At 41.4% G+C, this 26786-nt stretch overlaps 1 protein-coding gene and 1 non-coding gene across 5 annotated transcripts in view; one reads left to right on the top strand and one right to left on the bottom strand.

Moving 5' to 3' along the window:
- Positions 1–24074, top strand: part of URB1 (URB1 ribosome biogenesis factor) — a 51520-nt gene extending 27446 nt beyond the window's left edge. For all 3 annotated transcript variants that reach the window (XM_028727020.2, XM_077927305.1, XM_077927304.1), the window contains 18 exons: positions 508–1363; positions 1916–2117; positions 3546–3729; positions 4954–5012; positions 5283–5476; positions 7184–7294; positions 8024–8087; positions 8899–9070; positions 11254–11356; positions 15379–15539; positions 15990–16101; positions 16369–16475; positions 17309–17452; positions 18519–18628; positions 19862–20053; positions 21352–21593; positions 22719–23309; positions 23696–24074. In XM_028727020.2, coding sequence (XP_028582853.2) covers positions 508–1363; positions 1916–2117; positions 3546–3729; positions 4954–5012; positions 5283–5476; positions 7184–7294; positions 8024–8087; positions 8899–9070; positions 11254–11356; positions 15379–15539; positions 15990–16101; positions 16369–16475; positions 17309–17452; positions 18519–18628; positions 19862–20053; positions 21352–21593; positions 22719–23309; positions 23696–23910 — 3819 coding nt within the window. In that variant the 3' untranslated portion in view covers positions 23911–24074. The remainder of the gene's footprint in view (positions 1–507; positions 1364–1915; positions 2118–3545; positions 3730–4953; positions 5013–5282; positions 5477–7183; positions 7295–8023; positions 8088–8898; positions 9071–11253; positions 11357–15378; positions 15540–15989; positions 16102–16368; positions 16476–17308; positions 17453–18518; positions 18629–19861; positions 20054–21351; positions 21594–22718; positions 23310–23695) is intronic.
- LOC114596039 (uncharacterized) lies at positions 16827–26716 on the bottom strand. Of its 2 annotated transcripts, none has more exons than XR_013392582.1 (4): positions 25465–26716; positions 24775–25043; positions 21301–21435; positions 16827–17244 (listed from the first exon to the last, which is right to left on the bottom strand). It is a non-coding gene; the product is annotated as an uncharacterized LOC114596039 (transcript). The 2 variants fall into 2 exon arrangements; XR_013392581.1 differs by having other exon boundaries at positions 24775–24874.
- Positions 26717–26786: the final 70 nt, after the last annotated feature.

The raw sequence follows: 26786 nt of genomic DNA, 5'->3' as shown, positions 1-26786 counted from the left end.
CACTTCCATTCACTGGCCATTTGTCTGGGAGCTGGCTCAGTTCATTCCAGACCATGACTTCCTTGACCCGTAAAATAACAAGGGCAGCTCTCTTAGGGAGCAATCCAAACTCACAGCCAGCTGACAAGCTTAGGGTGGGGGGTTATGAAAGGACAGGGCCACTGCATCCTTGCAGGAACAAGGGCCAGAGGGATCACTGGAGCTGATGCAGTTCTCCGGCCTCAATTGAGCATTAATAAAAATATGTATATACCAGGGTGGTTCACGAGATAAAAATACAGGATAAAAGCACAAATAAATAGTTAGAGCAAAAACACAACAATAATCTCCCTCCCACAAACACTTTTAAAAGGCCATAGAATATTAATCAGCCATAGTCCTGATTGCCTATCACATGACGGATTCTGAGCTTCCCATGCTTCTGACAGGTCCTGGGTCTCTGGGCAGCTTAACAGGGACCTTAAATCAGTTGGGTGATGTCTTTAATTGTAACCATCTCCATTGCAGATCCTGGAAGAAGTGCTTCCTTTGGTCTTCAAACACCCTACGCTGGAGAATTGGTTCCTGGCTGTAGAACAACGTTCTCTCCCTCCCCATAGTTTAAGCCCAGTTAAAGTGAAGCTGCTTGCTGCTCACCTAAACCGTGGCATTCTTGAGTTGCTGAAGGTGGGCTGCCCAATGTTGCAAGCCAGGAACCAGCTAGACACGCTCTCTAGATATTTTGAAGCCGTCACTAAAACTGTCTTGGAAGAACTGCATGCTGGGAGAAAAGATGTCTGCAGGTTACATCCCAAAAGGTCACAGCAGGTGGAGGCACTGCAAGAGCTGCAACTGTACATGGATACCCAACAACTGAAGGAAGTGACTTTGGCTATGCTGCAGCTTCCCAAGGCGATGCTGGCCTCCAAGACAGCTGAAAGCATTTCTGGAAAAGAAACATACTTGAGCACTTACGGGGAGACTTTGGTGCAGCTGCTCACAGACAGCTACCAAAGGGGATCCCTGAAGGGAGACCTCTTCCTCTCAAGAGAGCACATTCAAGGGATGGGGACTCTCTTGTCCACAGCAGTCACAGAAGAGTTGGAAAAGGTCTTCCTGCATGCGATACAGAAGGAGCCTGTCTTTGCCCAGGCAGTTGGAGTGGATGTGCAGCTTTCCTGCCTTAAGCATTCAACGAAAACGTCCCTTTCCATTGTGGCTGTGCTGATTCGGTACAGTCTGACTCACTTGCTGCAGTTTGAGCTTTGGTGTCTGAAGCCAGGCACTGGCAAGCTTCTGAGAAAAGATGTGGACCTCTTTCTGCCACTTGTCAATACATACTTGGACTGTCGAGAGCAGCACACTTTGAGCCACCTGTCAGAAGGTAACCATGGTCAACTTACGTCTCTTGATCAGCTTTTTTAAAAAAAGGGATTGCAACTTTTTTGTGCCATTGGCTGAAGAGTATGATTTTGAAAAATAAAGTTGTAAATGCCAGTGGTACAGTGTTTGGGGGTTTTCAGACTAAAAACTTCAAACCTTGTTTGTTAAGTGGACCAGTTAATGGTTCAGATGTTAGTTTCCCTGCAACTTTATTACTAGGGAATTTGTTTTTTTCTACCTTTAAATTTTGTTTACAAGTTCTCCTGCTGGTCTTAGTTTGCTTCCATAGTCCTATATTATAAAATTATGTAACCAAAATAATGTGAGAAACTCTTAACCAGGACCCAGTCTTGGAGCAGTCTGGTGTAAACCTTGTTTGGCTGTCCCTTTCCAAGATATTAGAGTCTGTGATTTCTCTTTAGGCCAGTAGTTCTAGTATGTCATTCCAAGGACTTGAGGCTGTTCAGTGGCCTCTAGTATATGCATCAGAGCATAGGCCTGTGAAATGCTGATGGATCCACCTTTGTGACTGTTGCGTTGTCCTTTCCTACAGTCTCTTCAGCTGTTACGTCCATCTTGAGAGAAACTTTGTGGCCACAACTGCTGGGCAGTCTTCTGAATAGTGGTTCATCACAGCCATTCGCTGAGCACTGCCAAGTTCTTTCCAAGTTACTGCCACCTCCAGAAACCGAGCCATTCTCTAATTTAACAGAGAAATTACTTTTATCTCTTGAGACGGCGGGAAATCATGAACAGTAAGTCTACTTATTTTCAGCTTATTAGTTCCAGTTCTCCATATTGACCAGTCGATTACAATAAACACAAGCACATGACCTCAATTCTCAGGTACCTGCTGTCAATGTGAGGTAGTATTTTAATACTTCAAATAGATAGAAATCATCTAAAGTATATCACCTTTTTCTGAGTCACTTCAGTGGAGGTAAATACCAGATGGAACATCAATGTTGGGGGGGGGTATGCTCATTGTTAATAATCAGAATTAATGAAATAAGGTAAAAATTAATAATAAGATAAAATAAAAATGTTGGGCGAATGTGATGACCGCTATGCTTTAGAAACTTACACAAGATAAAATTAAAATGTGATAAACTTTAATAAATTGTAGTAAGCTTCACTACTGCAGCTTGGCTAGATCAGAATGCCTGTTGCATTTTTCTTTTTTAAACATTGATCTGTGTCTGTTATCAGAAGAGAAAGAGTTGCTTCAAGTATGACGCCAAACCTGTTTGACGCTATTTGAATGAACTCTGCCCATACGCTCCGCCATCATCCCCTGCCATGATCAGCCAGTTGCCAGTTCTCTGGATCATTTCTTCAGCATTAATCCATAGTTCACCATTAGATCTGAAATGTGCTGATATTGTCATTTGCTTGCAAACAAGGTTTGCAAACCGTGGTTTCGACCTGTTTTGCACTCCTGATTTTTAGGCAAAGTATGGGTTTGTGCAAGCCATTGTTTGCCTCATTCAGATGTTATGACAAACTATTGTCTGCTGCTGAATCTGAACTGAAGGAGGAAACCAGAGCAGGGGAGGGGAAGGGAGCAAAAGGCTCGTCCATGTACCATCAAACTAAGTTTGGCATTTTGTGTGAACTGGGCCAAAGAAATGAAGCTTCTTTTGCAGCAGGATAGCAATGGACATTTTATCACAAAGAGAGAAACCATATGTGGTGGTCATGATGGCTCACTCTGCAATTACTCTCCTGATCTGCAAAGTATTCCATCCCATTGTGTTTAACAGTCTAGCAAAGCATCCATAAGATTTCTGCAACCCTCCGTGATGCCTAAGAAGTCACTCTAGACCAATCAGTGGATGTGTATTTTCAATAGGGGGACTATCCTCATGGCTCTCTGAGAACTCAGGGCACTGCTTACATCCTCTCCTGATTCAGCAGACCTTCCAGGTCTAGAATTAATTAATTTTAGAATGAATGATTTTAGAGTGTTGTTTATGTTGTACTTTTGTACTGTTTTATTGTTGTTAGCCGCCCTGAGCCCGGCTAAGGCTGGGGAGGGCGGGATATAAATAAAATTTATTATTATTATTAGTATTAGAAAGCAACTAATAAACGCTCCATTTCCCAGCAATTCAAGCTTAAGGTTGGGGGGCAGTAGTTGACACAAAAGCTACCATTTCATTACTCTTTTCAAATCTCTCTAGCTGGTTGATTGCTGACGCTGTATCCAGAGCCCTGGAGAGCTCTGCAGAGAAGTTGCATTCATGGAGGAAACGCCTGCTAGTTGCCTGCATGAAGTGGTTGATCCTCACGTACAGCAGTAACAGAGAACAAGAAGCCCGCTCGGAAATTGAGAGTGCCGTGCTGTTGAGGCTAGAGAAACTACTGGTGAGAATTAGGGGATTCCCCCCCCCCCCCAAGTTGTTGGACATTATTCTAAGCAGGGGGAGGCGTATCAAGCAACAACCGCAGGGGAGTAATGTGACCACTAGAGGGTGCATATTCACAGGCTGTTGCACATGAAAGTGCAAATTTCTTTAGAAAATTATTCCTTGCTCTACCTACTTTCTCTACCTTCTTCCAGCTTCAGCTGTGACCTTCCTGACAAAACCAAACCTTGCCACAGACACCCATAGTCCAGTGATTTGCAGGCTAGATTACTGCAACATGCTCTGCATAGGGCCGCCATTGAAAAGTGTTCACAAATGTCAGCCAGGGCAAGATTCAGCTAGGCACTTTGAGTTTATCATGCCAGTTTTGTGTGATCTGATTGATGGCAGGTTTCTTTCTGGGCTCAATTTAAGGGGTTCTGTTTAACCCCTTAAGGCGTAAGCAGCTTAGGAACTGCATAGTTTATTCCATATGAGCCTCCCTCCATACACGAATCATCATCTGAGGCCTTCCTCCAGATCCCATGAAGAATGCTTGGCAGTGACCAGGGCCTCTTCTGCAGGGAACTCACCCTATGGAACACATTGCTAAACATGCTGCATCAAGACTGCTTTTGGCTGAGCATTTCCTCTCTCTTTGTTGTGTTTTGATGTTTTAATTCTGACTGCTGCCTGGACATTTTTTGTGGTCTTGCCTCCTCATGCAAGTACAGTGGTACCTCGGTTTAAGTACTGAATTCGTTCTGGAGGTCCGTTCTTAACCTGAAACTGTTCTTAACCTGAAGCACCACTTTAGCTAATGGGGCCTCCTGCTGCCGCTGCACCGCCGGAGCCCGATTTCTGTTCTTATCCTGAAGCAAAGTTCTTAACCTGAAGCACTATTTTTGGCTTAGTGGAGTGTGTAACCTGAAGCGTATGTAACCCGAGGTACCACTGTATTTTGGTTTATGATTTTAGTTCAGTGGTTCCCCACCTCCTACGGACCACCTGAAAATTGCTGATGGCCTTGACAGGCAACTTAATGACTTTTCAGCCTGTTGTAACCATTGTAATGTGCTGTGCTAGATGACGTATTATTTTTAATTCTGGGGATTTTTGCTGCTTTTCCCCCTTGTGTTTTCTAATGTTGCAATTTGCATTCCCACGAAGCGTTATCCCTGCACCACCACATCCCCACTGTCTTATGTTTTAAGTGTTGTTTTGCTGTTTCCTACCTACCTAGAACTCAGTAACTGAGGTGGCTCCAGAAGACTGGCACAGTTTTGTGAAGATGGGACTCAAGTAAGCATGTTTAGGTTTATAAGAGAATTTTTTGCTGCTACAATCACATACAACACTGAGCTTAGGGTTGCTTATGGCTTACAAGGCAGTAGTTTTGCTTCTGTTAATAGATGTTTACCAATTGATATCATATACAGTACTTTTAAAAAGGTGTGGCAAGCTGCTTCACAGACCAAACCAACACCTGGGATATAATTCTTCCTTTCATTCACTTTTCAGGCAGAGTGCATGATTTTTATCTCAACGTCTCTTTAAATCTCTGTCATGTAGGTACCGTTATAAAGACCAGGGCTTTCTGAAAACTCTGAATGCAGCTATCAATTTGCTGTACCAGAAAGGAATCCCTGCTGCTCAGAGATTAGTGAAGCTGTCGGTGCTTTATATGATGATCACGCAGCACTCCTTATTTTTGCCAACTATGCTGAGGTCGCAAGAAGGTGATGACACAAACATTCATGAAAGAGGTATCACCTTCTCATTTGTTTCCTTGTGTATCTATATATAACCCAAGTGTCTTTCACGTGTTGTTTTTCATCCTTCCACTTGCCAGCCCACCTAGATGTTTTCAGAGCTGTTATATCTAGAACATAATTATTTTAGCATTTACCTTTTAAAATATTACTAACTCTTCTCCATTATCATTGCGTTGTCCCTTTTCTGTATATTTTTTCAGCTCCAGTGCCTTTTCTTACTATTTCTTTGTATTTGGATTGCATTTATTTATCATTGAACTTAGCATTTCTTACTTTATTTTTTACTCTTTGGCTATATATTTCTGAAACAGTTATTGCAGTATTGTATACAGCTTTCTCTGTTTTGTAATTAAGCATGCTAAAAAATAGCCCACTTGTTTTGGGTTACCTGGTCTTACTGGGGTATTGACAGTGCTAGTTGAAATCCTCAGAATCTCAGCTTTGTCCCTTTTTCTTAGGAAGTGACATAGTGGAATTTATCCTAGATGCAGGAATAGGTGGATTAATGCAAATTGAAAGGATCTGGGCTACACGGCATCATTTAAGAACTTACAAAAAGGAACCCTGGAAAAATCTCTGCAAAAGTTGTTTAATTAACCCCGAGACCCATTAGTTAGCACAAGGGCAGAAGTTCCCGTGTTACACTGGATGGGGATTAGAGGAGAAAGGAAGGATGGCCCAATTAATTTCTGCACAAAACTTGAATGGAATGTGTGGGAAGCTTGAGTAGCTGGAACCGTGTGGATCAGTGCTGCAGAACTGCCGCTTACCTGGACTACACAGCGAGGGGGCAAAGCAGAAGTGAGATCAGGGCTCCATGGGTGCGCCATTAGAGCCAATCTGGTGCTCCCTTTAAACTGTGTTTTCCCCCCATACCTTTGTCTTGGTAAGAGGCAGGGACATTGGTGTCAGAAAGGCAGCGCTGCCCCACCACACTGTCTGTTCCTGGTGATAAAATGATATTTTTCTTTTTTTTTTTTTTAATATAATTTTTATTGGATTTTCAAATTTTAATACAAAGCATAAAAGAAAGAAAAAAAAAGGAAAAAAGGAAAGAAAAAAGAGAAGAAAAAGAAAGAAGAAAAGGAAAAAAAAAAAGGATAGAGAAATAATCACAAATAGATTCTTTCATAACCCTCTTTCATTGACTTCCCCCCACCCCCGCCCATGCATCCCAATTTTCAAACTTAATTCAGCAAGTTCTTGTTTCATTCCTTAAACCTCTTCTTATTATATTTAAACTTAATTCCCTTTATTAGGCCCAACTTATTTATCCCATTTTCTTATATTCCTTAAATTCTTTTTCTAAAATGATATTTTTCAAGGCCCCCTTCATATTGGAACACATGTTTTCTGAATTGAAAAAGGCCTTCATTTTCTTCAAAAACAAAATCCCTATGTGAAAGCGATTAACATTTCACAATGTTATATCATCATGTGTTTTCCATTTTGTTGGCAACAGTCACTGTCCACTGGAAAGTTCTCCTGCGTGGCTAAAATGAATGGGAGCTTCATGAAAGCTCTCATGGTGCTCCATTCATCTCAGCAGGTCTTGCCCCAGAGAACATCCTAGCAGTGTGAGTGACCAGCACCATTGTTGCAAGGAAGCGCCGGAGCAACCATAGTATTTTCAAATTGCTTGACAAGAGGCTAAGTCATTTGGAAGAGGGAGAAAAATATTTTCCCTTTTTGCTTTAGAGGCATTAGTGGACATCCTGCTGACTCTAGTGAAACTCTGCCCTGCAGTTTGTGAGAGCAACCATTTTGCTGTGTTGCTTGGAGCCTACGGTGCAACACTGAGCATTACAGGTAAGCGTATTTGCAGTTGAAAGAGATGCATGACCTAATTTTTGAGACTTCTTACAATGCAGCAGCCAAACTACCATGTGTGTCATCTGTAGTAGCTCAGACAAATCCTGCTGTTCCTGGGTGGTTTGGGAAAATGACCAAAGAAATAAGTGCATGCATTCATTCTGAGGAGTTTAAGTGAAGTAATTTTCCTATCCTCTTTTTGTTCCCATTGTCCAAAGGGAACTATTTGAAATGGGACTAAACAAAGATAAAAGGAGAGAAAGAAACAGTGTCTTAGGAGACACGGGTAGTGGTCAAGAAGTAGCAGGAGTGGTAGCTGGAAGGGAACTGTATTTGGAGGTTCAGAGACTGGTTGGTCTGAGGGTCGTGGCTTAGGTAAAGGAAGTACAGAGCAGTAGCCTGAGGGAAACTGAGTAGGGTGTTGTGTGTTTTGCACAACAGAATGCCACCAAGACTTCAGTATGTGGCTCTTAATACTGATCCACAGGCATTCATATGTCATCTGCTGTGCCTTTAGATGATAACTTGCAGCAGAACATGTGCACTGCCTTCATTGCAAAGTATTATGTTCAAAAAGATGCCAGGTGAAAAACCTCTCTTGATTAAGGTTAAAGTTCTTACTCAATGTTGCAGAAATCAAAAAGCTGCACGTTGGCCCTCTATCTATCTATTTGTCTGTCTGTCTGTCTGTCTATCTTATCTATCTGATTTTTCTCTTATTTTTAGACCAGAAGATATTGCAGCTGCTTAAATTGTATGAAAAGAATGGTCTAAGCCTTGTAAACTTCAGGTTAGTTGACTGCCATGTTGGTCAGTGTATCGGGTAGATAGTGTGTACAGTGTGTGTCAGGTTTGCCTTCCTGTGGATTACGTGCCTCAGGTATTTGCATACACAAAGGGCATTTTGAGTGGAGTTTAAACCTGTGCAGAGGAACAGATATTCCTTAAAACTAGTGGTAGGGATGGGAATGGAATCTGATAGGCTGCAATTCCACACTTGACTCACCTGATCCACTTTAGAATCTGAACATTGACAGATTCTTTCAACTCATCCTGAATCATTTATGGGTTATTCCAAGAGTCTGCCTCTCTGTTCACAACATACTGTACATTCTTTTTAAAAGGTATCTATTCTTTCCTCTGTGAACCCACCCACCTCCTGAAGTTTATCCCACCTTCTTTAGTGGTGGAACCCTTGGAAATGAGTTCTAATTTTTTTTTTTAATAGAAAAAAGCATTTTCTTTCATTGAGCGATATTGTGGCAGCTACCAAAAAACAACCGTGTTGTTTATTGCTGATACTGTGATATTGTGTAGGAGGCAGTATTGCAGCCTTTCTCTAAGAGCCAAGATGGCTAAAAAGGAACACAGCAGAGTGACTGTTGCTTCGTAGTTTAATTTTGTTTCAAAGTGCTTTGGAAGGAAAACTAAGGTTGTCAAGGAAACACATCCTACCTTTGGTTTCTCTGGTAATAAATAAAGAAGTGAAGAGAAAGGGAAAACATTGTTCTACCATTTACAAGTCAAATTGCTTTGTGTAATTGCTATCTTCTCTTCATATACAAAGTTGGAAAACACATAGCATCTTAATATGATTCCAGAATCCTGCTTTGGGGTCCAGCTGCTGTGGAGCACCATAAGACATGCAAGAGTCTGGGAAGGTCCCTGTGGCAGCAGCCAAGCATGGAAGAAATTCTGTGTCTGCTAGACCGAGAAATGATGATGAGGACCATTCTCCATTTCCCACAGCATCGGCATCTCCTGTCCACAGAGGTGCCTTAATCTGACTGCAGATTTCTGTCCTTTTAAAAACACACGTACAGTAGAACCATTTTAGTCTTAAGTCATTTATCTTGAAAGTGGCATTGTTAATATTCACAGTGGCAGTCATAGCAACTGGTTGATTTATATTAAAGGGCCTTATTCCTCTTTTGTTTTCTTTTTTTTAAATGTAACTACTGCATAGTCTGCTTGAAAGCTGCGAAACTGCAGTCCTTTCAGTTCAGTGAGGTTCCAGAGTTGGGTGCTAATTATGATCTAGGAATTAACCACCAAACCCTTGGGTCAAAATTGTAGCAGCTATTGAGGAAACGTAAAGGTTTTTCTTTCAAAAGAGAGAAGCAGTCACGCTGCAAATCCTAGACACACCTGGAAACTGAAATCAGTGGGGCTTACTTCTGCATTGACATGCATAGGATCAGTGGCTTCTAACCCTTTAGCACAGTGTTTCCCAACCTTTTTTGGGCAAAGGCACACTTGTGTCATGAAAAAAATCTCGAGGCACACCACCATGCCAGATGGGGAAAGGTCACTTTTTACTTATGTAAAAAAAAATAAAAAAATAGTAACAGCATAGAAGGTAATGGTAGATGACTGTTAGGGTCTCCCCCCAAATGCAGAATTCTATTAATATCTTCCTTAGCGAGCCGCGTTAACCCCTGTAATGCTTTCTATAGAGTAAGCATAGGGGACACTGGGGGATGTGGAACCAAGGGGGCAGTGGGCCAAAAGAGTTCGGGATCTACTGCTTTAAACAGAAATAAGAGCCAGTGGGTTCTTCCTTTTTTAAAGTATCGTTTCAGCGGGGACAGCAGTCCGGATTTCCAAAAAGCGGCGCTTTTTTGCGTCTGAGCAAAGAAGAGAGAGAGGGGAAAAAAGAGAGAGAGATTGATTTGTGGCTGCGCAAAGGGGGGAGGAGCCCAGGAGTAAAAGTAGGAAGGACGAAGGGAGGGGAAAGGAAAGTTAATAGAAGGAAAGGCGGGTGGGAGAGAAAGAGAAAGAAAGAGGGAAGGAAGGGGGGAAGAGAAGTGGAAAGGAGGGAGACCGAGGCGGGGGAGAAGCGTCTGGAGAGTTGCTCCGAAGTTTGGGGGGCCGCGGGGGTGGGCGCGCGTCCCAGGAGGCGGAGGCCAGCCCGGGCTGGGAGCCGCGCCGTGGCCCGGGGGCGGTAGGCGGACCGCGGCTCCTAGGATGTGGAAAGGGGACGGCGGCGCAGGGGCAGGAGACCCGCACGGCTAGGGCAGCGCGCAGGGGGAGGGGAGCGGGCCAGAGGCGGGCGAGGGGGGCCGCGATCCCGCGCGCCGCGAACATGGCCTCCTTCCCCGCGGGCCCCGCCGAGCCCCCCGGCCGGGGAGGGCGGCGCACCCCCGCCGCCGGAGGAGAGCAGAGGCAGGAGGAGGAGGACGAAGGCGCTGCCGAGGAGGCGCGCCAACTTCTGCCAACTTCGGCGCCCGCCCCGTCGCCGCAGGCTCCTCCCGGCCGAGAGCCAGAGGACGGCGGCGGAGCAGGAGGAGGAGGGTCGGGTTTGGCGACGGCTGCTGCGTCCTCTCCAAGCGCGGGGCTGGCCTCTGCCGCGCCCGATCCTCCGCGCTCGCCCGCTTCTCGGCGGAGCAGGTCTCGTGCGGGTGCGAGGCGCTGCTGCAGGCGGGCGACCCCGGCCGGCTGGGCCGCTTCCTGGGCTCGCTGCCGCCCGACGCCGAGACGCCGTGCGACTCGCCCGCCTCCCTCCCACGGCACACCAGGCAACGTCTCGCGGCACAGTAGTGTGCCGCGGAACACCGGTTGGGAAACACTGCTTTAGCAGGCTATGGTCTTACCTTCACCATCGGAGGCAGTGTGCTTCTGAAAACCAGTTGATGAAAACTACAGGAAGGGAGAGCTCTGTTCTGCTCAAGCCCCGCTTGCAGGCTTCCCCTAGGTATCTGGTTGGTGACTGTGAGAACAAGATGGACCATTGGCCTCATCTAGCAGGCTCTTCTTAATTTCTTATCGCACAGAAGTCATTGAGGTCAGGGAAAGCTGTAAAAAAAAAACCAACCCAAAGCAGTAACACAGCTATCACCCAGCTTTAGGATGCCCTGCAGTGCTTATATGTGGACTGTTATGAGAAGGCTTTCACAGCAGCTAAAAAACATGTCAATTAAAATTCAGTCATACCTTATTTTATGTCCTGTATTTAGGAAGAACAGATGCTGCTAAGCAAAGGCAAAAGCGAAGTGGCTCTTCAAGATCTCTATGACCCCTGTTTTCTCCTTCATCTCTTCAGTGAATTGTTGAGACCAGGTATAGGAAATGGTTTTCTTGTATTCTAGGAAGCATTTAGTGTGAAACTGTAAACATAGACCCCCAAAAGTTATGGCTTGAAAACTGTATCAAAGATTTGCTATGCAGGTCTGAGGTTGCAGCTAAGCTTGTGAGATTTTTAAAAAAGGCAGTGGCTGATCTCCATTTTTGAGAATATAAAGTCTGTTACCCAGATATTTCTGCAGTCTTAAGCAAAACAATAAGGTAGAGAGCACAAATAAAAGAGCAGGCAGTTTTTATACAGTGGTATCTCAGGTTAAGTACTAAATTTGTTCCGGAGGTCCGTACTTAACCTGAAACTGTTCTTAACCTGAAGCACCACTTTAGCTAATGGGACCTCCCACTGCCGCCGTGCCGCTGGAGCACGATTTCTGTTCTCATCCTGAAGCAAAGTTCTTAACCTGAAGCACTATTTCTGGGTTAGTGGAGTCTGTAACCTGAAACGCATGTAACCTGAAGCGGATGTAACCTGAGGTACCACTGTATTGACAAGGCAGGCTATTACACTGAACCATTTTTTGTTGGTTATTTTGTTAGTTTTCTTCCTCCCCCTGTCCTTGCTTTATATAACTTCCAGCCCAATCAAAAGTTTTGACAGAACCCAAAGCACACAACATTTTGGTTGGTTCTAACAAATATGTTGGCCAGTTGTGGATTTTGGAATATTTCTTGCTGTTTCCAGTGCTGTTTCCTTTGCTTTTTATTTGTGTTCATGGTTTAGTCTGAGGCCTGTGTAATTGGACGCAAGCTCTTTATGCACATCTGTTGAGCTAACATAGTACGCTTTATATGTCTGTCTTATCTGTTTATAAAATGCTTCAAAATCCGGAGCTCATTTGCATTATGGCATCTGGTTTGCGTTTGCCCAGGAGTCATGGCATCTTCTGAAACAGGTGGCTAGTTGATGATGTAATTGCTCGTTAAACTATTTACTCTTCCATTCAGAGCAGACATCAGATATCAAATTGACCCCAAAGGCTTTAATTATACTTTTTAAAGAAAAGAAGAAGGGGTTTTGAGATGGAGGAAGAACATCATCTGACACTGCAGCGCACACAGTTTTGTGATTCTGCATTGTGAGCAGGCTTGGAAGGGCTGCCGGTGCACTTGGCAGTCACCATTTTGGGTTTGCATGCATTGTCTTGGGACCTGCCACTTATCATCTCTATTTTCCCAACCAAAATTTTTCACTGAAGGGGTGTGTGTGTTCCCCCCCACAGCATCTCCTGTCCTGTATTTTGTTACATTGTTTTGCAGGAGTTTGGAATCATTAGATTTGTCAGTGCTATGAGGAATATTGGTTGCTGCTGGATTGATTATCTGAAATCTGGGTGGAGGGAGGCATAGAAGGAAATCCAAGTGGCTGGGAAGCTACGCACAGATAGGCCACATGAACAGGTGTTTCGGGTTTGTTTGTTTTTTGTTGTTGTTTTTTTAATAAGCAGGCAGGATTTCCAAATCAAATTTGAAAGAAGAAAAAGAGACTGTGTAGTGAGTACAGCATTGAAGGGTATGTGGTAGTGGGAGTAAGTAGGTTGATTTAAATAGGGTGAAGCAGAGCTTTTTCTTAGTCTTGGGTGGGAGAAGACAGTTTTTCATCTTTGGAATGGCAACCTCTCCCCACCACCAGAAACAATATTGTTTTGAAAAGCACTGCTTGCTTTGATTCTCTGTTTTTGTGGATGATTTGTTACCTCACCTGTCCACCGACTCTTGTTTCCTTTTCCTTGTGGCCTCATTGCCATAGCTTCTCTTACCTTGCAGACTTTGCGTTACCACAAAGAAAATCTTTTCTGGTCAGTGGCAGCAAGGCATTCTGTGAATGTGTGAAAGCATTTGCTTAGGTCACAGGTACAGTGGTGCCTCGCAAGACGAAATTAATTCGTTCCGCAAGTTTTTTCTTCTTGCGAGTTTTTCATCTTGCGAAGCACGGTTTCCCATAGGAATGCATTGAAAATCAATCAATGCGTTCCTATGGAAACCGCCTTCAGACCAGGTCCGGGGACAGTCTGTCCCCCGACCTCTTCTGAAGGCTGGGGGGGGGGAGAAGGGCTTTTCTTCCCACCGCCAGCCTTCAGAAGGCTGTTCTGAAGGCTGGCGGTGGGAAGAAAAGCCCTTCTCCCCACCTCCCGCCCCGCAAGCTCCGGGGACAGGAGGGCTTTGCTGCCGACCGCCAGCATTTTAAAAGCCCCCGGGACAGCGGAGAAGTCTCCGCTGTCCCGGGAAGGTCCAGGACCCCTTCTGAAGGCCGGCGGTGGGCAAAAGTCTTTGCTCCCGATGGCCAGCATTTTAAAAGCGGTCCGGGATAGCGGGAAAGTGCAGCGCAATTCCCTGCTATCCCAGACCGCTTTTAAAATGCTGGCAGTGGGGAGCAAAGCCTTTCGGCCCCCGCCGGCCTTCCTGGACCTCTTCTGAAGGCTGGAGGGGGGCGAAAGGCTTTGCTCCCCACCGCCAGCATTTAAAAGAGGTCCCCGGAGATTTCCCTAAGGGCTTTCTTCTTGCGAAGCAAGCCCATAGGGAAATTCGTCTTGCAGAACGACTCAAAAACGGAAAACTCTTTCGTCTTGCGAGTTTTTCGTTTTGCGAGGCGTTCGTCTTGCGAGGCACCACTGTATGGCCAAACTTGGCCCTCCAGCTGTTTGGGGACTACAGTTCCCATCATCCCTGACCACTGGTCCTAATGGGAGTTGTAATCCCAAAACAGCTGGAGGGCCAAGTTTGGCCATGCCTGGCTTAGGACATGGGAGCATCCAGCTAAAGACTGTCCACCCCACTACAGTCAAAACCAGATATTTTCCCCATTATGATTCCTGTATCATTTTTGTCTTTCTCACTAACACCATCCAAACTGCAGATCTTGCTTTGCTTCCTCTTTGCCTCTCTTGCTGCCTCAGTTCCCTGAGGCTTTCTCCCACTTACTGCATCACACAATCCTTCCTTTTATCCTTCAAATAATCTTTTAAGAACCTGCTGTCTCCATGAAATCTTTTGACAGCCGTTCATTCTGAACATGCTCTATGGAACAACCCCAAACATGCTGGGCCATTACAGCAGGTGGCCGAAAGGGTCTTTGTTATGTTTTTTGCTTCCTACATGTGTTTATAAGTTTCCTGTGAATAAATGTTCCATAATTGCTTCTCACTGGGCGTAAAAGCCCCAAATGAAATACAAAAGGGGAAAAAGACACCTCTAGAACCGATCATTATCTCAGCAGCCGTTTCCCCTTGATTTTTCCAAGGTTTTGTAAACAAAACTGTATGTCCAACATAAATTAAACTTGCTGTCAAGTTTCATTTTGCCAAGGCCGGGTCCAGCATTGATGTTTCCTTCCATGACCTATACTCCTATTTCCAGATTAATCTTCATTCCATAAATTTAGGGCTAGCCCCAAAAATACGGAACAAGATTCCTTGTTGACAGAATCTCTCTTTTAGTAAGGGAAGAGGGGTGGCTCATGGGGAAAAGATTCAGCTGTAATTGCTCTGCCTTCTAGTTCCAAACTCTCAATCACTAGCTTGAAGTAGAATCACTGCTCCACAAATATACATGCACTGATGAGACAGAAATAGAGATCCTTATAACCAAGCTGTATCAAACACCACATGGTACAAACAAAAGCAGGGTAAAGAGTAATTAGATCTGTTTTAATTGACCCTGTATGTGCACCTTGGTGTAGGGGAAGGAGGGCTACAAAGAGAGATGGTTTGGGTGGTGCCAGAATGGAAGGCTCCTTAGAAACTCAGGTGCAAGAGGGTTTGTGTCTTTATTTGCTTAAGCAGAGGCAATTCAGAGAGATTCTATCTTGAATTCTTTGTTGCAGAAGAATAGAAGAGGACAATTTTCTAATCAGGCATTCATTCACTCCTCTTCTAGAAATTGCTATGATTTAATGTGCATACCTATAATTTAGTCTTCCTTTAAAAAATTACCTTGTAAAAGATTTTGAGAGCTTCCTTTTTAGATTTTAAATCATTCCTTCCCCTTCCTTTTTTCCTATGTAGAATGTGTTGTAGCATATCATAAGTTTGTTGACGTCAATGCCTTGGGTCTGGCAGTAGCAGCCCTTAGCAGCTATGACAGTAACATGCGAGCGGCAGCATACTACGTCCTGAGCTCTTTCCGCTCTCACCTGGAAGGGGCTCGGTTTAGAGAACAGAAGCAGGTAAGGCGTTAACTTTAGCTTTCCTAAAGTATGCAGTGGTTTGAAAACATGCCTAAGACTAAACTTGCTCCTAGGATAACTGTATTGCTAACTGCCAAAGATGTCAATATGCTTCTGATTTTCAGGGTACTATGTAACTTCCTTGCCCACCTCCCAGATTTCCAAATTATGTATAGGACTCAACCCACGAATGAAATACAGAACTTAATATTTCTCATTCATTTGTGTTAGTAATCATTTCTTCATCACTTCCATTCAGTCATATTAGGATAGGTATTCTAATTCAATTGAGTATAATTTCTATACTATGATTAACATATACTTTCTGCAGTTCCTGATGAAAATCAGACTGTGTTGTCATAGGAGGACTGTGTGTACAATTAAGCAGTCACTGATAGGATCATACAACCAATCTCCTAATTATTTCTCTCTTTTTGTCTTGTGCTTCAGTTGGCTTACCTTATGGATGTTGTGCAGAATGGAATCAGACAACCAAATCTCAGATTTACTTTCCCTTTGGCACTGTATGTTTCAAGAGTAGCCCACCAAATGCTAAAGCCAGGTATTCTAGAACAAGTTACACCTGCTCTCTAATCTTTCTTAGTTTCTCTTAAATTTCACTTGGTTTTGCTTCAGAATGAAAAACAATGGCTTTTAGTCAAATTGTTACTTCCATTTTAGATATCCCTGTGATCATGAAATGTTTGTCAGACTTGTCATGCTGTAAAATGAGAGGTTTTTAAGATGAGCATAGAAATTTCTTGAGTTTAATAATGGAAATGATAAGGGTGTTTTTCATGCTACGATAACCATTCTGTTTTCTTCCCAGAGGAGCACATGTACACAAAGCTGAACAAGTTCCTTCTATCTCATCAGTATTTGGATTTGAAGAAGGTGCCTGGATTTTTTCAGCTTTTCTACAGTTTTGATTCAGAGGTAATAGAAATCTGTGTGGTGTAAACTGTCATTCATGAATAGCACAATTGTTTGCTTTCTGTTCTCTGTACACAAAAATCTGGTACCTGTCAAGTAATTCTGAGAATCTTTCTTTTATTTTCCTGTCTGTTGCAACCAAATCACTATGTAAATAGTCTTTATAGTTGGTTGCAGCACCCAGGATCTTCTCTGAGCGTGGTAAAAGAGTCATTGTTCAGACACTGAGATTAGTGTCCATGTGGCAGCCGCCTCTTCCTGTTACGCAATTTGGTTCATGCATGGCCTCTTTATTTTTTCCTTCTGCCATTCACCACATTTTTGAAACACATTCCAAATTCCATATTTGCATCATTTTTTTAAAAAAAGTATTTTTATTAAATTTTATCCATATAACCCCAATAACAAAATACAGCAAACAAAACACATAAAAACTAAACCAAACCACGGCAGGCATGGGATGTTACATTCACAAGAAAAAATGGTGAAGCTGGTTATCTGTGTGTTTGCAATAAGATACAGACAGAGAAGTGGAGCATATTTTCCCCTACATTCAGTATGTGACTTCTTGTGACTGTATATGAAGTCACATTCTGAATGCAGAAAAATGGTGAAAATTGTTTAATCAGTTTAAAGTAAGAAATGTGTATTATATTTAGCAGCATCACAAAATACTGGCAAAACTGGAATTTAGGTTTTTGTGTCTCTGTTTGCAGCATCATGTGGTTTTTTCCTTCTTTTTTCATCTTTATCCAGTCTGTTGGAGACATTCCTATAGAGTGGAAATAGAGTGGAAAAGTTACAATAGTAATTTATGCTCCCTCTTTATTTTCCAGCACAAAATGGAGCGTGAATGGATTCTTGCAATTATTGGGGAAGGACTCAAAGACAAACACTGCTATGAACTATATGATTATCAGAGAATTTTCCATGTCATTCTGTCTTTCTTCCATAGTCCACTGTGTGATGAATCCTCCCAGGTAAAATGCAACTGAAACACATAGATACTCCTAAAAGCTTTTAACCTAAAGCAAAAAGAAAACATTTAAGACTTTTTCTCTAAGAACTACTCTCATTCAGTCATATATTAAAAGTAAAACATCCAGTTAAGTCTTTAATGTGTCAAGAATTGTAACATCTGTGGCTATCTTTAGAGCTCAACATAGTCTGTAGTAATAATATTCTAAGGCTGCGATCCATGCTTGCTTACTTGAGAATAAGCTTGGACACAATACTGACTTCTGAGTGAATGTGCATAGAATTACTCGTAATTTATGAAGATACAAGCAATCCTTGTTTTGTGCAGGGGTTACATTCCAGACTCCCACGCTTGTCTGTGAGACCTGCATAAAGCATTTCCTCCCTCGTTCCAACCTTTTGGTGATGTTTTCAGGTCACTTCTGGGTTTGGTGTGGATGCGTGATTGTGCATCAATCAGTCACTGCCTGTAGGTTAATTTATATCTCATTACTGTTTCTCTTCTCCACCTCACCCCAATATTTGCTAGTAAGGTTTTCTTAAACTTAGTCATTATGTATGAATAGAAAGCTTGAGACAAAATTTGAAAATAACAAGCTATCTCCTAAGACCAAGGAGTGTGCTAAAAAGGGAGGGGGAAGTATTGTAAAATTGTTCAAAACACTAGAACCAAAAATATTGGGGTACTCTTTATATTAACACATGGAAGCAAGGTAAAGGTCACCAAGTACCCTTAGAATGTCTGTCTGCATTCTGGAGGAGTCATGGTACCATTTTGCATGCGTTTTAAGGCGAGGTATTGAAGACAAATGTTCAGATGGATACTGTAGATTCTGCCCACACTCATGAGAAAATAATTTCCAGAGTGACGCCATCTTTGATATATTCACTCCAAAAGACTGTTGGTCTCGAAGGTGCCACAGAACTCTTTTATTGTGTTTGCAGATAATTAGATCTAGTTGTTTTCCCCTTGTTTCATTCCCAAAGGCTTAAAATTGCAGCTGTGAAAGTTATTAAGGACATCTTATGTAACTAAATAATAATATTATTATTTTTTTTGTCTTTCAGCATCGGATTCTGGAAATACTTCAAAATGCTGCATACATCACCAAAGCTGCCTATCAGCTAATAAGAGATCACAGCCTATTAACTTGGATAATATCTGTACTAGATAAAAGGTGCATAGAAGAGTATTCATGATTGATTGCTAAATAATTTCTTTCTTTCACCTTTCTAAATGTGCATATGCGAGAGCAAGAAATTAGGATAAGCATTTTTTGCTCGTAGAGGTCATGGTATGCCACTAAGGCAGCTATCCTAAGAACATTTACAAGGATGCCAGCTTCAACGAACAGACTTACTTTTGAGTAAACGTGCATACAGTTGCACAATGAAACAGCTAAAGCCCTTTAAATCCTTTTACTTAGAGATACTTTAAAAACTTTGATTCTGTTAAAGTGTTAGCCTGTACATATAATTATCAACTTAGTTAAGGATTATTAACTATTGTTGCCGTGTAGTCTGAAGCTGTACTCCATGTGCCTCCAAAGACTTGAGTTCATTAACTGGAATTTAACAGAGTGTTCTATTGCTTCTTTGGAGAAAACATTTTTATTAATACTCTGTCGTCCTTGTTTGTTGAAGAAAACTTGGCCTCTAAATATGTTTCTGAAATGTAATGTAACTGAATAATAGAAAACTGGCTTTAGCAATGTTTTATTTAAAAGCTGAATCTCCTGTTCTTGAAACTCAACTTAAATTGTCCAGGGACTAATGAAGAGGTTCTGAGGATTGTTATGCTGTTAGTGGGAAAATGACACTGGGTTGTTCTGCCCATGGTTGCTGCTACTGTGCTTTGCTTTTAACAACTTCAGCACTCTTCAGCTTAGGTCCCATATTAAACTGGTATGAATTAAAAGAAATGGGATCCCATTTTTGGCTTGCAGCCAAAAAACTGTTGAACTAAGTTTCTGTTTTCACACAATTTCTCAGTACACACGCACACACACATACACACACACACACACACACACACACACACACACACACTGTAGTGTTTGATGTGGGAAATGTGAATTACCTAAATGAATGTTCAAAGTCTACTCAAGGTTTAGATCCTACAGTGACTCTTTTAAATATACATCAACAGGAACGTACACCCTGGATTCAGTGTTGGATTTTCCCCTTCCATTTAATTTTTTCCCCCTCAGGTGAAAGACAATATTAAAGGTAACATTTTGTGTACCCAGCTCATAGGACTGGTGGATAATGGTTGAGAAATATTATTTTTTAAATGCTATTTTGGTGCACTATTGTAATCTGGTTTGCTATAAAATAAACATGGAACATTTTTTATTATTTTAACTTATTTTTTTGCTCCCTTCCTTCCTTCCTTCCTTCCTTCATTCTAGGTTTCTGGAATCCAAGATGCTAAGCAGTATCACCTCTTTAGTCCATACTCTTTGGGTAACCAATTTAGGAGATAAACAAAAGTCACTTGGAACACCTGATACGAAGGAGCTACTAGAGAATCAGAGATTCCTTCCTCTCCAGCTTGTCAGTGAATTTCTTCACATTTTATTAATGCTTCTTAAACACATTCGGTATGTATTTCCTTCTGTTTAATGTATCTGGAATTAAATTTCATTGAGCCTTGAGTTTTTGTAATATCTCAAAATTCACCTTTTATTTTTCATTGTAAATGGCAACAATCATTTTTTTAAAGATTAGCTTTTCTGCAGAGATCTGAAATGCATTGGTTGGTACTTGCTAATGTCTAAGTGGTCCACTCGTCATTTCTGCTCAGTGGGAGCCTGTCTTCAATACATTGTGCTTTTATTTATTTTCCAGAATATCTTTCTCACCTTTCTAAATTGTAATCAAGGCTGTGAGTGGGGGCCATGGAGAAGCACTGCTGAAGTCTGCTTAGCATTCAGTAGTCTAAGCCTTCTCAAAACTATTGCATATGGTATTTTTCAGCCACTGCAATTCTTCAGAGCCTTAGTTATCAGTGAATTTTGGCAGTTCTTGACCCTTAGAGTCATTTTCACCCCTGACAAGATGTTATGCCTGATTTTGTCTCTTTTCAATTACCAGTTTTCCATTTGACCTAACCCGTGTACTGTGTAATTTTTGCTACTTGAGTTCACTACAATGCACTCACTACTTGAGTTCACTACAAATTTAGCTTTTTATTTCTGTTTACTGTGTACCAGCATTTTCAGGAAAGACATACCCTAAGAGTAGCCCTGCCTGAAAAGTGTATGTATGCTTGGAAGGAAGAAATAGATTCAAAACCTGTGAAAATGAATTGGTTATTTGAATCCAACCAGCACATGTATTGTTGTTTGGAAGTGTTATTCCTACTATGGCTTGGTTCATATGCGACATTAAAGCATCATTTAAAATAAACTATGGTTTAATGCCTGTAAGCATGTTGCTCCTACCTCACTCTTGACTGTACGGTATGGGAGAGGAAACAAGCCAGAATCTGGCTTGATGTGAACTGTGTACCCAGCCTTGAGGTTTGTTTCCTCCCAGGTTTGCACATCATGACAAGCCAGGCTTTGTCTTGTATCCTCCCCTGCAGGGCATAGTAACAGTGGAAGAGAAGAGAAGCGCTCATGCACACTAAACCATAGTTTTATTTTAAACTACAGTTTAATATTGCATGCAAACCAGAGCAAATTATGCAACCTGATAATAAATGATCTCAAATCAGTAGCCTTCATGTTTCACTGCTGTCTTTTTGTTGCAATCTTATCTCCCTCAGACTCTTACTTTGTATTAGACAAAAATTAAATAAACTGTCACTTGTTTCCAAACAAAAGCAAATTTTGAGTTTAGTTACCATTTGGGTTGAGCATTGTAACCTTTGTTTTCTCCATCTCCTGCCAAATAGGACCAACTTGGATTCTGCCATATTGATTCAGTTTTTCAGCACGTTGAGTTCTGTATTGGAATACCGCGTTGTGGTTTTTGAGGCCTTCAGACAAATGGGAAGATTCACTGTGAATGAGCATGTCCTTTCAAACAAAGATGTTCTGCTGCTCTTGCACAAGTGGAGCATAATTGGCAAAGATGTGGAACTTCAAGATGTTCTTCAGATATTTGCTCAACAGTACCAAATGAAAGAATTGCTTAGTAAGTTCTAAACACATCATGTGTTTTAAATAAGGTCAGCTATTTTCTGCTGAATTCTGAAAATACTGAACACAACAGCCAGCTCATCATATTTCATCAAATGCATGGAAGAAGAGGAAGCCCTTAACCTCACACTAAAAATATATTATTATTGGCCCCAGGCAGGCTTCCTCTGGATGTTTGAAAAGGGAGTAGAAATCATTAAAATATATCAGACATGATCCAAGAAAAAGGATTTCATATCTCCCTTGCACTATGTTTTTTTTGTCTAGTGGTAGAACATCACCATATGCTCTTTATATAAAATGAAGCTCTGAGTGTAAGTGACTTTCATCATGTCAGTTTGCCAGGATCTGCTTAGGACAGTTGAGGCCTTACCCAAACACTTTTCCCTTTCCTGAGGCTTTGTGGGGGTGGATAATTAAGGAGCAGAGACTTGTGTGGAAGCAGAAACCATTTTAGTTTGTGTGATCCCACACATAAAACAGCACTGAGATGGGTAAATAAAAGAAAGAGTTCTCATTTTTAAGATAGTGGGAAACTGTTTGTTTGTTTTTAATGTAGATTTAAAAGAGAGGGCATATAATATGGTCTGTTTAGAGAAAATATTTTTGGCAGCATTCATGCAAAATCTATGGAGTGATGATATGCAAATGCAAATGATGATAATCTCAAAATAAATGTTCAGGTCTTGGCTTCCTGTAACTGAGCTATTTATCTTGCTGGGATTTGGTTGAACTTTTAACCTGTTACTTTCCAACTTTATAAGCATAATTCAGCAAGAGGTTCTATCTGTCCTTCTGTCTCGCTTTTAAATAAATTCTGAATTGATTAATTTATTACCATTCTCCGTTAGGTGTGAATATGTCTTCGCAGCAGTGCAGGAGAGGTTAAGACAGGTGCAAGATGATGGTTGTGCAGAGACGTGAAAAAATCAGTTTACACCTTTTGAAACCTCTCCTGTACCAATGTGAAGACATCTGCTTGCTGCAACTTGGAGACATCCAAGTACCCACTGAGAAACATTTTTCACAATAAGACCAACAAATACTTTTCAGAAAGTTCAAATTTTCTCATTTTTCTTTAAATTATTGTAAGTATTTTGTTTGTTCTCTTCTACTACAGAAAACATTAAAGACAAAAACAAAACACAAGCACCATTTCGAACATCATCCCGACTTGTTCGGAAGAAGAATGAAATTGAAACAGAGGGAGAAACAGCATCTGAGCGGGGGGAGAAATATTTAGAAGAATGCAGATCTGTCCTGAGATCTGTGCTTTTCCACTGGGAACCTGTATTCCTGAATATACCAGCAAAGCATTCAAAAGAGCACAATGGAGATGACAATCCTGGTCTTACGTGTAAGATTGCTTACTTAGTATTCAGATGGCTAGTGAAGTCTCTTCTCGACAGCAGCTTCAACGTACAAAATGTACTTTTGACTTTCAAGTGGTTTGAAAAGAGTGCTTTGCAAAACAGCACTGTGGTAGATGAGATTCTTAAAGATTCAACTCTCAAAAGTGGTATATTTAAGCTTTACAGTACCGTCTACAATGCCTGTGAAGAGAAGGCCATGGAACTGAGTGATCTCGCTTTGCTTAATGGAATCATGCTACACCTACTAGATTCCCAGAACCTGACCAAAAATGCTTTTCATGAGACTGTGGAAAGGTTCTGCCTCTCGGCAGTAACAGAGGAAGAAAGAACGAAGAAAGGTAATGTTATTTTCAGCAAGGATGTTGAGGGGAAACTAAGCATATCATCTTTCTCCCCCATAAAACTTCTTGAAATTTTGCCCTTTGCTATAATATGGTAATTCCAGAAGATACTAAGAGATTAACTAGTAATGTAGAATAGGATATTCTGGTGACATTAAAATTGATTGAGAAATTAAATAAGCCTGAGTATGCTAAGGGATATTCTAAGGGATAAAGTGCTGTTTAACATCAATAACCCATGTTCCCTTAATGAAGTATCAAATGTTCCATTTTAAAAAATGTATTGGAAACTCTGCCATTTAAAATAAGCAGAGTAAATGAAGGATATAGATCAACTTTTAAGAAAAGATCTTGATTGTGACAATTATTTTCTTATTTCCTAGGGGCAAGCATATTCCTCACTTCTGTTTACATTGGAGATCTTTGGCTGGGAGCAAAGCAACCAGACACATTTATAACCCATGTTAAACTGATACATGGAACAGCAAATGGTAAACAAAAGAATGATGATCAAAGAACATGGGAACCTGAAGCTATAGCTTCTCTCTGCAAAGACATTTACCCATTCTTAATTCATCACCCTGTCTTTCAATCTTAAATGTAAAGTGTGTGTCATGCTTTCAGATCTTGACAGGGGTGAGGGACTGCCATAAAGAGAACTATTTTGGAACTCATAACTTATTTGTAATTACGTATCACGAAAGTTACAGTGTACTTGTAAGCTGGATTTTGAATAAATATTTACTGTTATTTTTTTCGGAAGTTTTGAAAGCTGATTCTTAAGGCTTTTGATGTATTATGTTTTAAGATGCCCGCCTACTAAAACCAAAACACCTGACTCACAGCTAGAATGGTTGGTTGACTCAAAAACAAACTGAATAGGTGACAAGAGGAAAAAATTCAAGCCATCACCCTACATCGATTTTCTACATTCACTTTACTTCTTTAAAAGACTCATGCAGAATTAGGGCTTCATAGACATCAGGGCCAGTAGGAAGATATTTTTGGGAACACTAACATGCAATTCCTATTTGGACCCCCTCAGAGAAATAGTGTGAGATGGGTTATAGCAGGCAAGACATGCACTCAATTCAGACAGTGATTTCTGGCTTGTATTACATCTGATCTGGGGAACTAAGATTTAATGTCAGCTAATAAGTCATCATGATTCTGGTTTGTTAGCCCCAGTTCCCTGATTCAGAAATAATACAAGCAGCAATGAAGTGACACAGTAGTAATCCAAACCAGGACATTGTGAGCCTAATGGAAGCAGGGAATGTATGATACAGTATTTTAGAATTTTAGAAGCAACGTAGCCCAAGTGTTCATTAATTAGATGCTTAAGGATATAAATCTAGGATGCTTGCTTTGCATCCAAGTTCTGTCTTTCATAAGGGCATACAACCTTACATTTCCTTTCCAGAACACAAAGCATTTCCAGAACACAAAGCATTGTACTTACTTCACGGGTGTAGAACCAGTCCGAGATATATAGAACAAAATAAGGAAAAGAAATGCCACAAAAGAAGCAAGCCCAATCCAAAGGGCTATGACAATTGAATCTGTGGAAAGAAATACAGTATTTATAACACCTTACAAATCCTTAAGGCATTTATTATAGATTTATTATAGATTACTAAGCAATATTGCGTCCACTCAAGGAAGGCTTCTTTCCCAAGGAATAGGGGCTGTAGTGCTTTAAGTGAGGACACCCTCCTGAAACTCCAAATACTAAAAAAATTAATAGCAAAACATTGCTTTCATGAGTATAGCATCTGAAGTGCATGACTTATATTCTCTGTTTTAATGTAACAGTAAGAGGGAAGCTGTCATTTACTACAGTGTTCAAAACATATTAATGTATTCCAGCAGTTAAGTCATTTGAAAACAAAAATATACATTCCATCCAATTTTAATGTATACATACTTGGAAAAGAGTTTCAATGAAGTAAGTGGACTGTCTTAGTAGTCAACCTGCACAAGACTGGTACTGAATTTGGTAGTCAACAAATTACTATGCAGTAGTCAGAAACCCCAATCTAAATAAGCAATTTACATGCAGAAAGTGTGTTTACAAAAACATTAAACTTTTCAAAGGATGTTTTCCTTTTTGTTGTTTTTGCTTTAGTTGGTCACATAATGCAATACTTACATCTGTTTGCCTTCAGCTTTCTTGCATCAACTGGAAGTAGATCTAAATAATCCATGTAATATTCAAAATCGTAAGTAAAACTGGATGAATTTGTCTTGTTAGCCATCTCAGTACAACCTCCTAGCCAGCTCTAACCCCAACCAACAATTATGATGAGTTGTACTTAAGTGTTCCTATAAAGAGATTCTGTAGTTGTGCAGTTTTTCATTTGAGCAGGCATCCTTGAGGAATGCCAAGATACCAGACCCAATCAGCAGAAATGAAGGTCAGTGTATGGCGATGGTCTCTGGTGCCAGAATGACAAATGTGAACATTCCTTGTGGGAAGTACAAGATGTCGTTAACTCTTTTATGTTTTCACTAATACAGAACTACCGGTAAGTAATAAGAAAAGACACATAGTCAAGTTGGTAAAGAAAACCATGCCAGCAGGTGACAGGCTATCATCATCATCATTTTATTCATAACCTGTTCTTCATTTAATATTTCGACCCCACAGCAGGGAAAATGGCAATATACAAAAATTAAGGACTAATTAAAAAGTCAAATAAATAAGAACCCTGTCATAAAACAAAGCTAAATGCAGGGGGGACAACCAACACATTACCAAGATAAACAAACATGACACCTGGCCCACTAAAATAAAGCAAATGGCGTTAGCAACAGCTGACACCCCATTTTTCACCTACAGCACTGCCCACTTACTCCCCGTTTCAACAGAGTGATCACTGCAGGAAATGAACAACTCCACCTTTCAATCCTCTCCAATGCACCCCCCTTTCCTACAACTGACCACGAAACGAACACGAATGTGGGAAATGGGTGGCACGTGGAGACTCCTCAAAGAAGTCTTTTCCACCACACTGGAGTCAGTTGTTTTGCAGGCGCAATGATGCCACTGCTACGTGTGATGTGCTTCCTACTGCCACCTCAAGCAGGTTTTTGAGCAAAACCTGCACAGTGTGCATATTCTTGCTGTTATCATTAGCAGCTGCATCTCTCGAGGTTGGTTGGTGGTACTGAGAATAGTGTCTGTCGAAAAGATTGTAAGAATCACGCGACCGCCCTTTAAAAAAAAAAAAAATCTTCAGAATCTGTATTTTGGAGTTTTTATTCTTTCATAACTACTTCGCTCAGAAATCACTACCATGCAACCTCGCAAAGACCCTTAGACCGCTCAAGGCGGCTGCTTCCCCCGCGTTGCTATGGTGAACTCCGCAACCTGCCCGACCGAGGCCCTTCCCTGGTGCTGAATCACCCAGCGCCACAGCGCATGCTCCCACCCGCTCTCGAGCGCCCCCGACTCCGCCCCTTCTCCTGGGA

Source organism: Podarcis muralis, chromosome 4 (genome assembly GCF_964188315.1).
Source record: "Podarcis muralis chromosome 4, rPodMur119.hap1.1, whole genome shotgun sequence".
Lineage (NCBI taxonomy): Eukaryota > Metazoa > Chordata > Lepidosauria > Squamata > Lacertidae > Podarcis > Podarcis muralis.
Note: the sequence above shows the minus strand (reverse complement) of the source record. Positions and strands in the feature narration are given on the sequence as shown.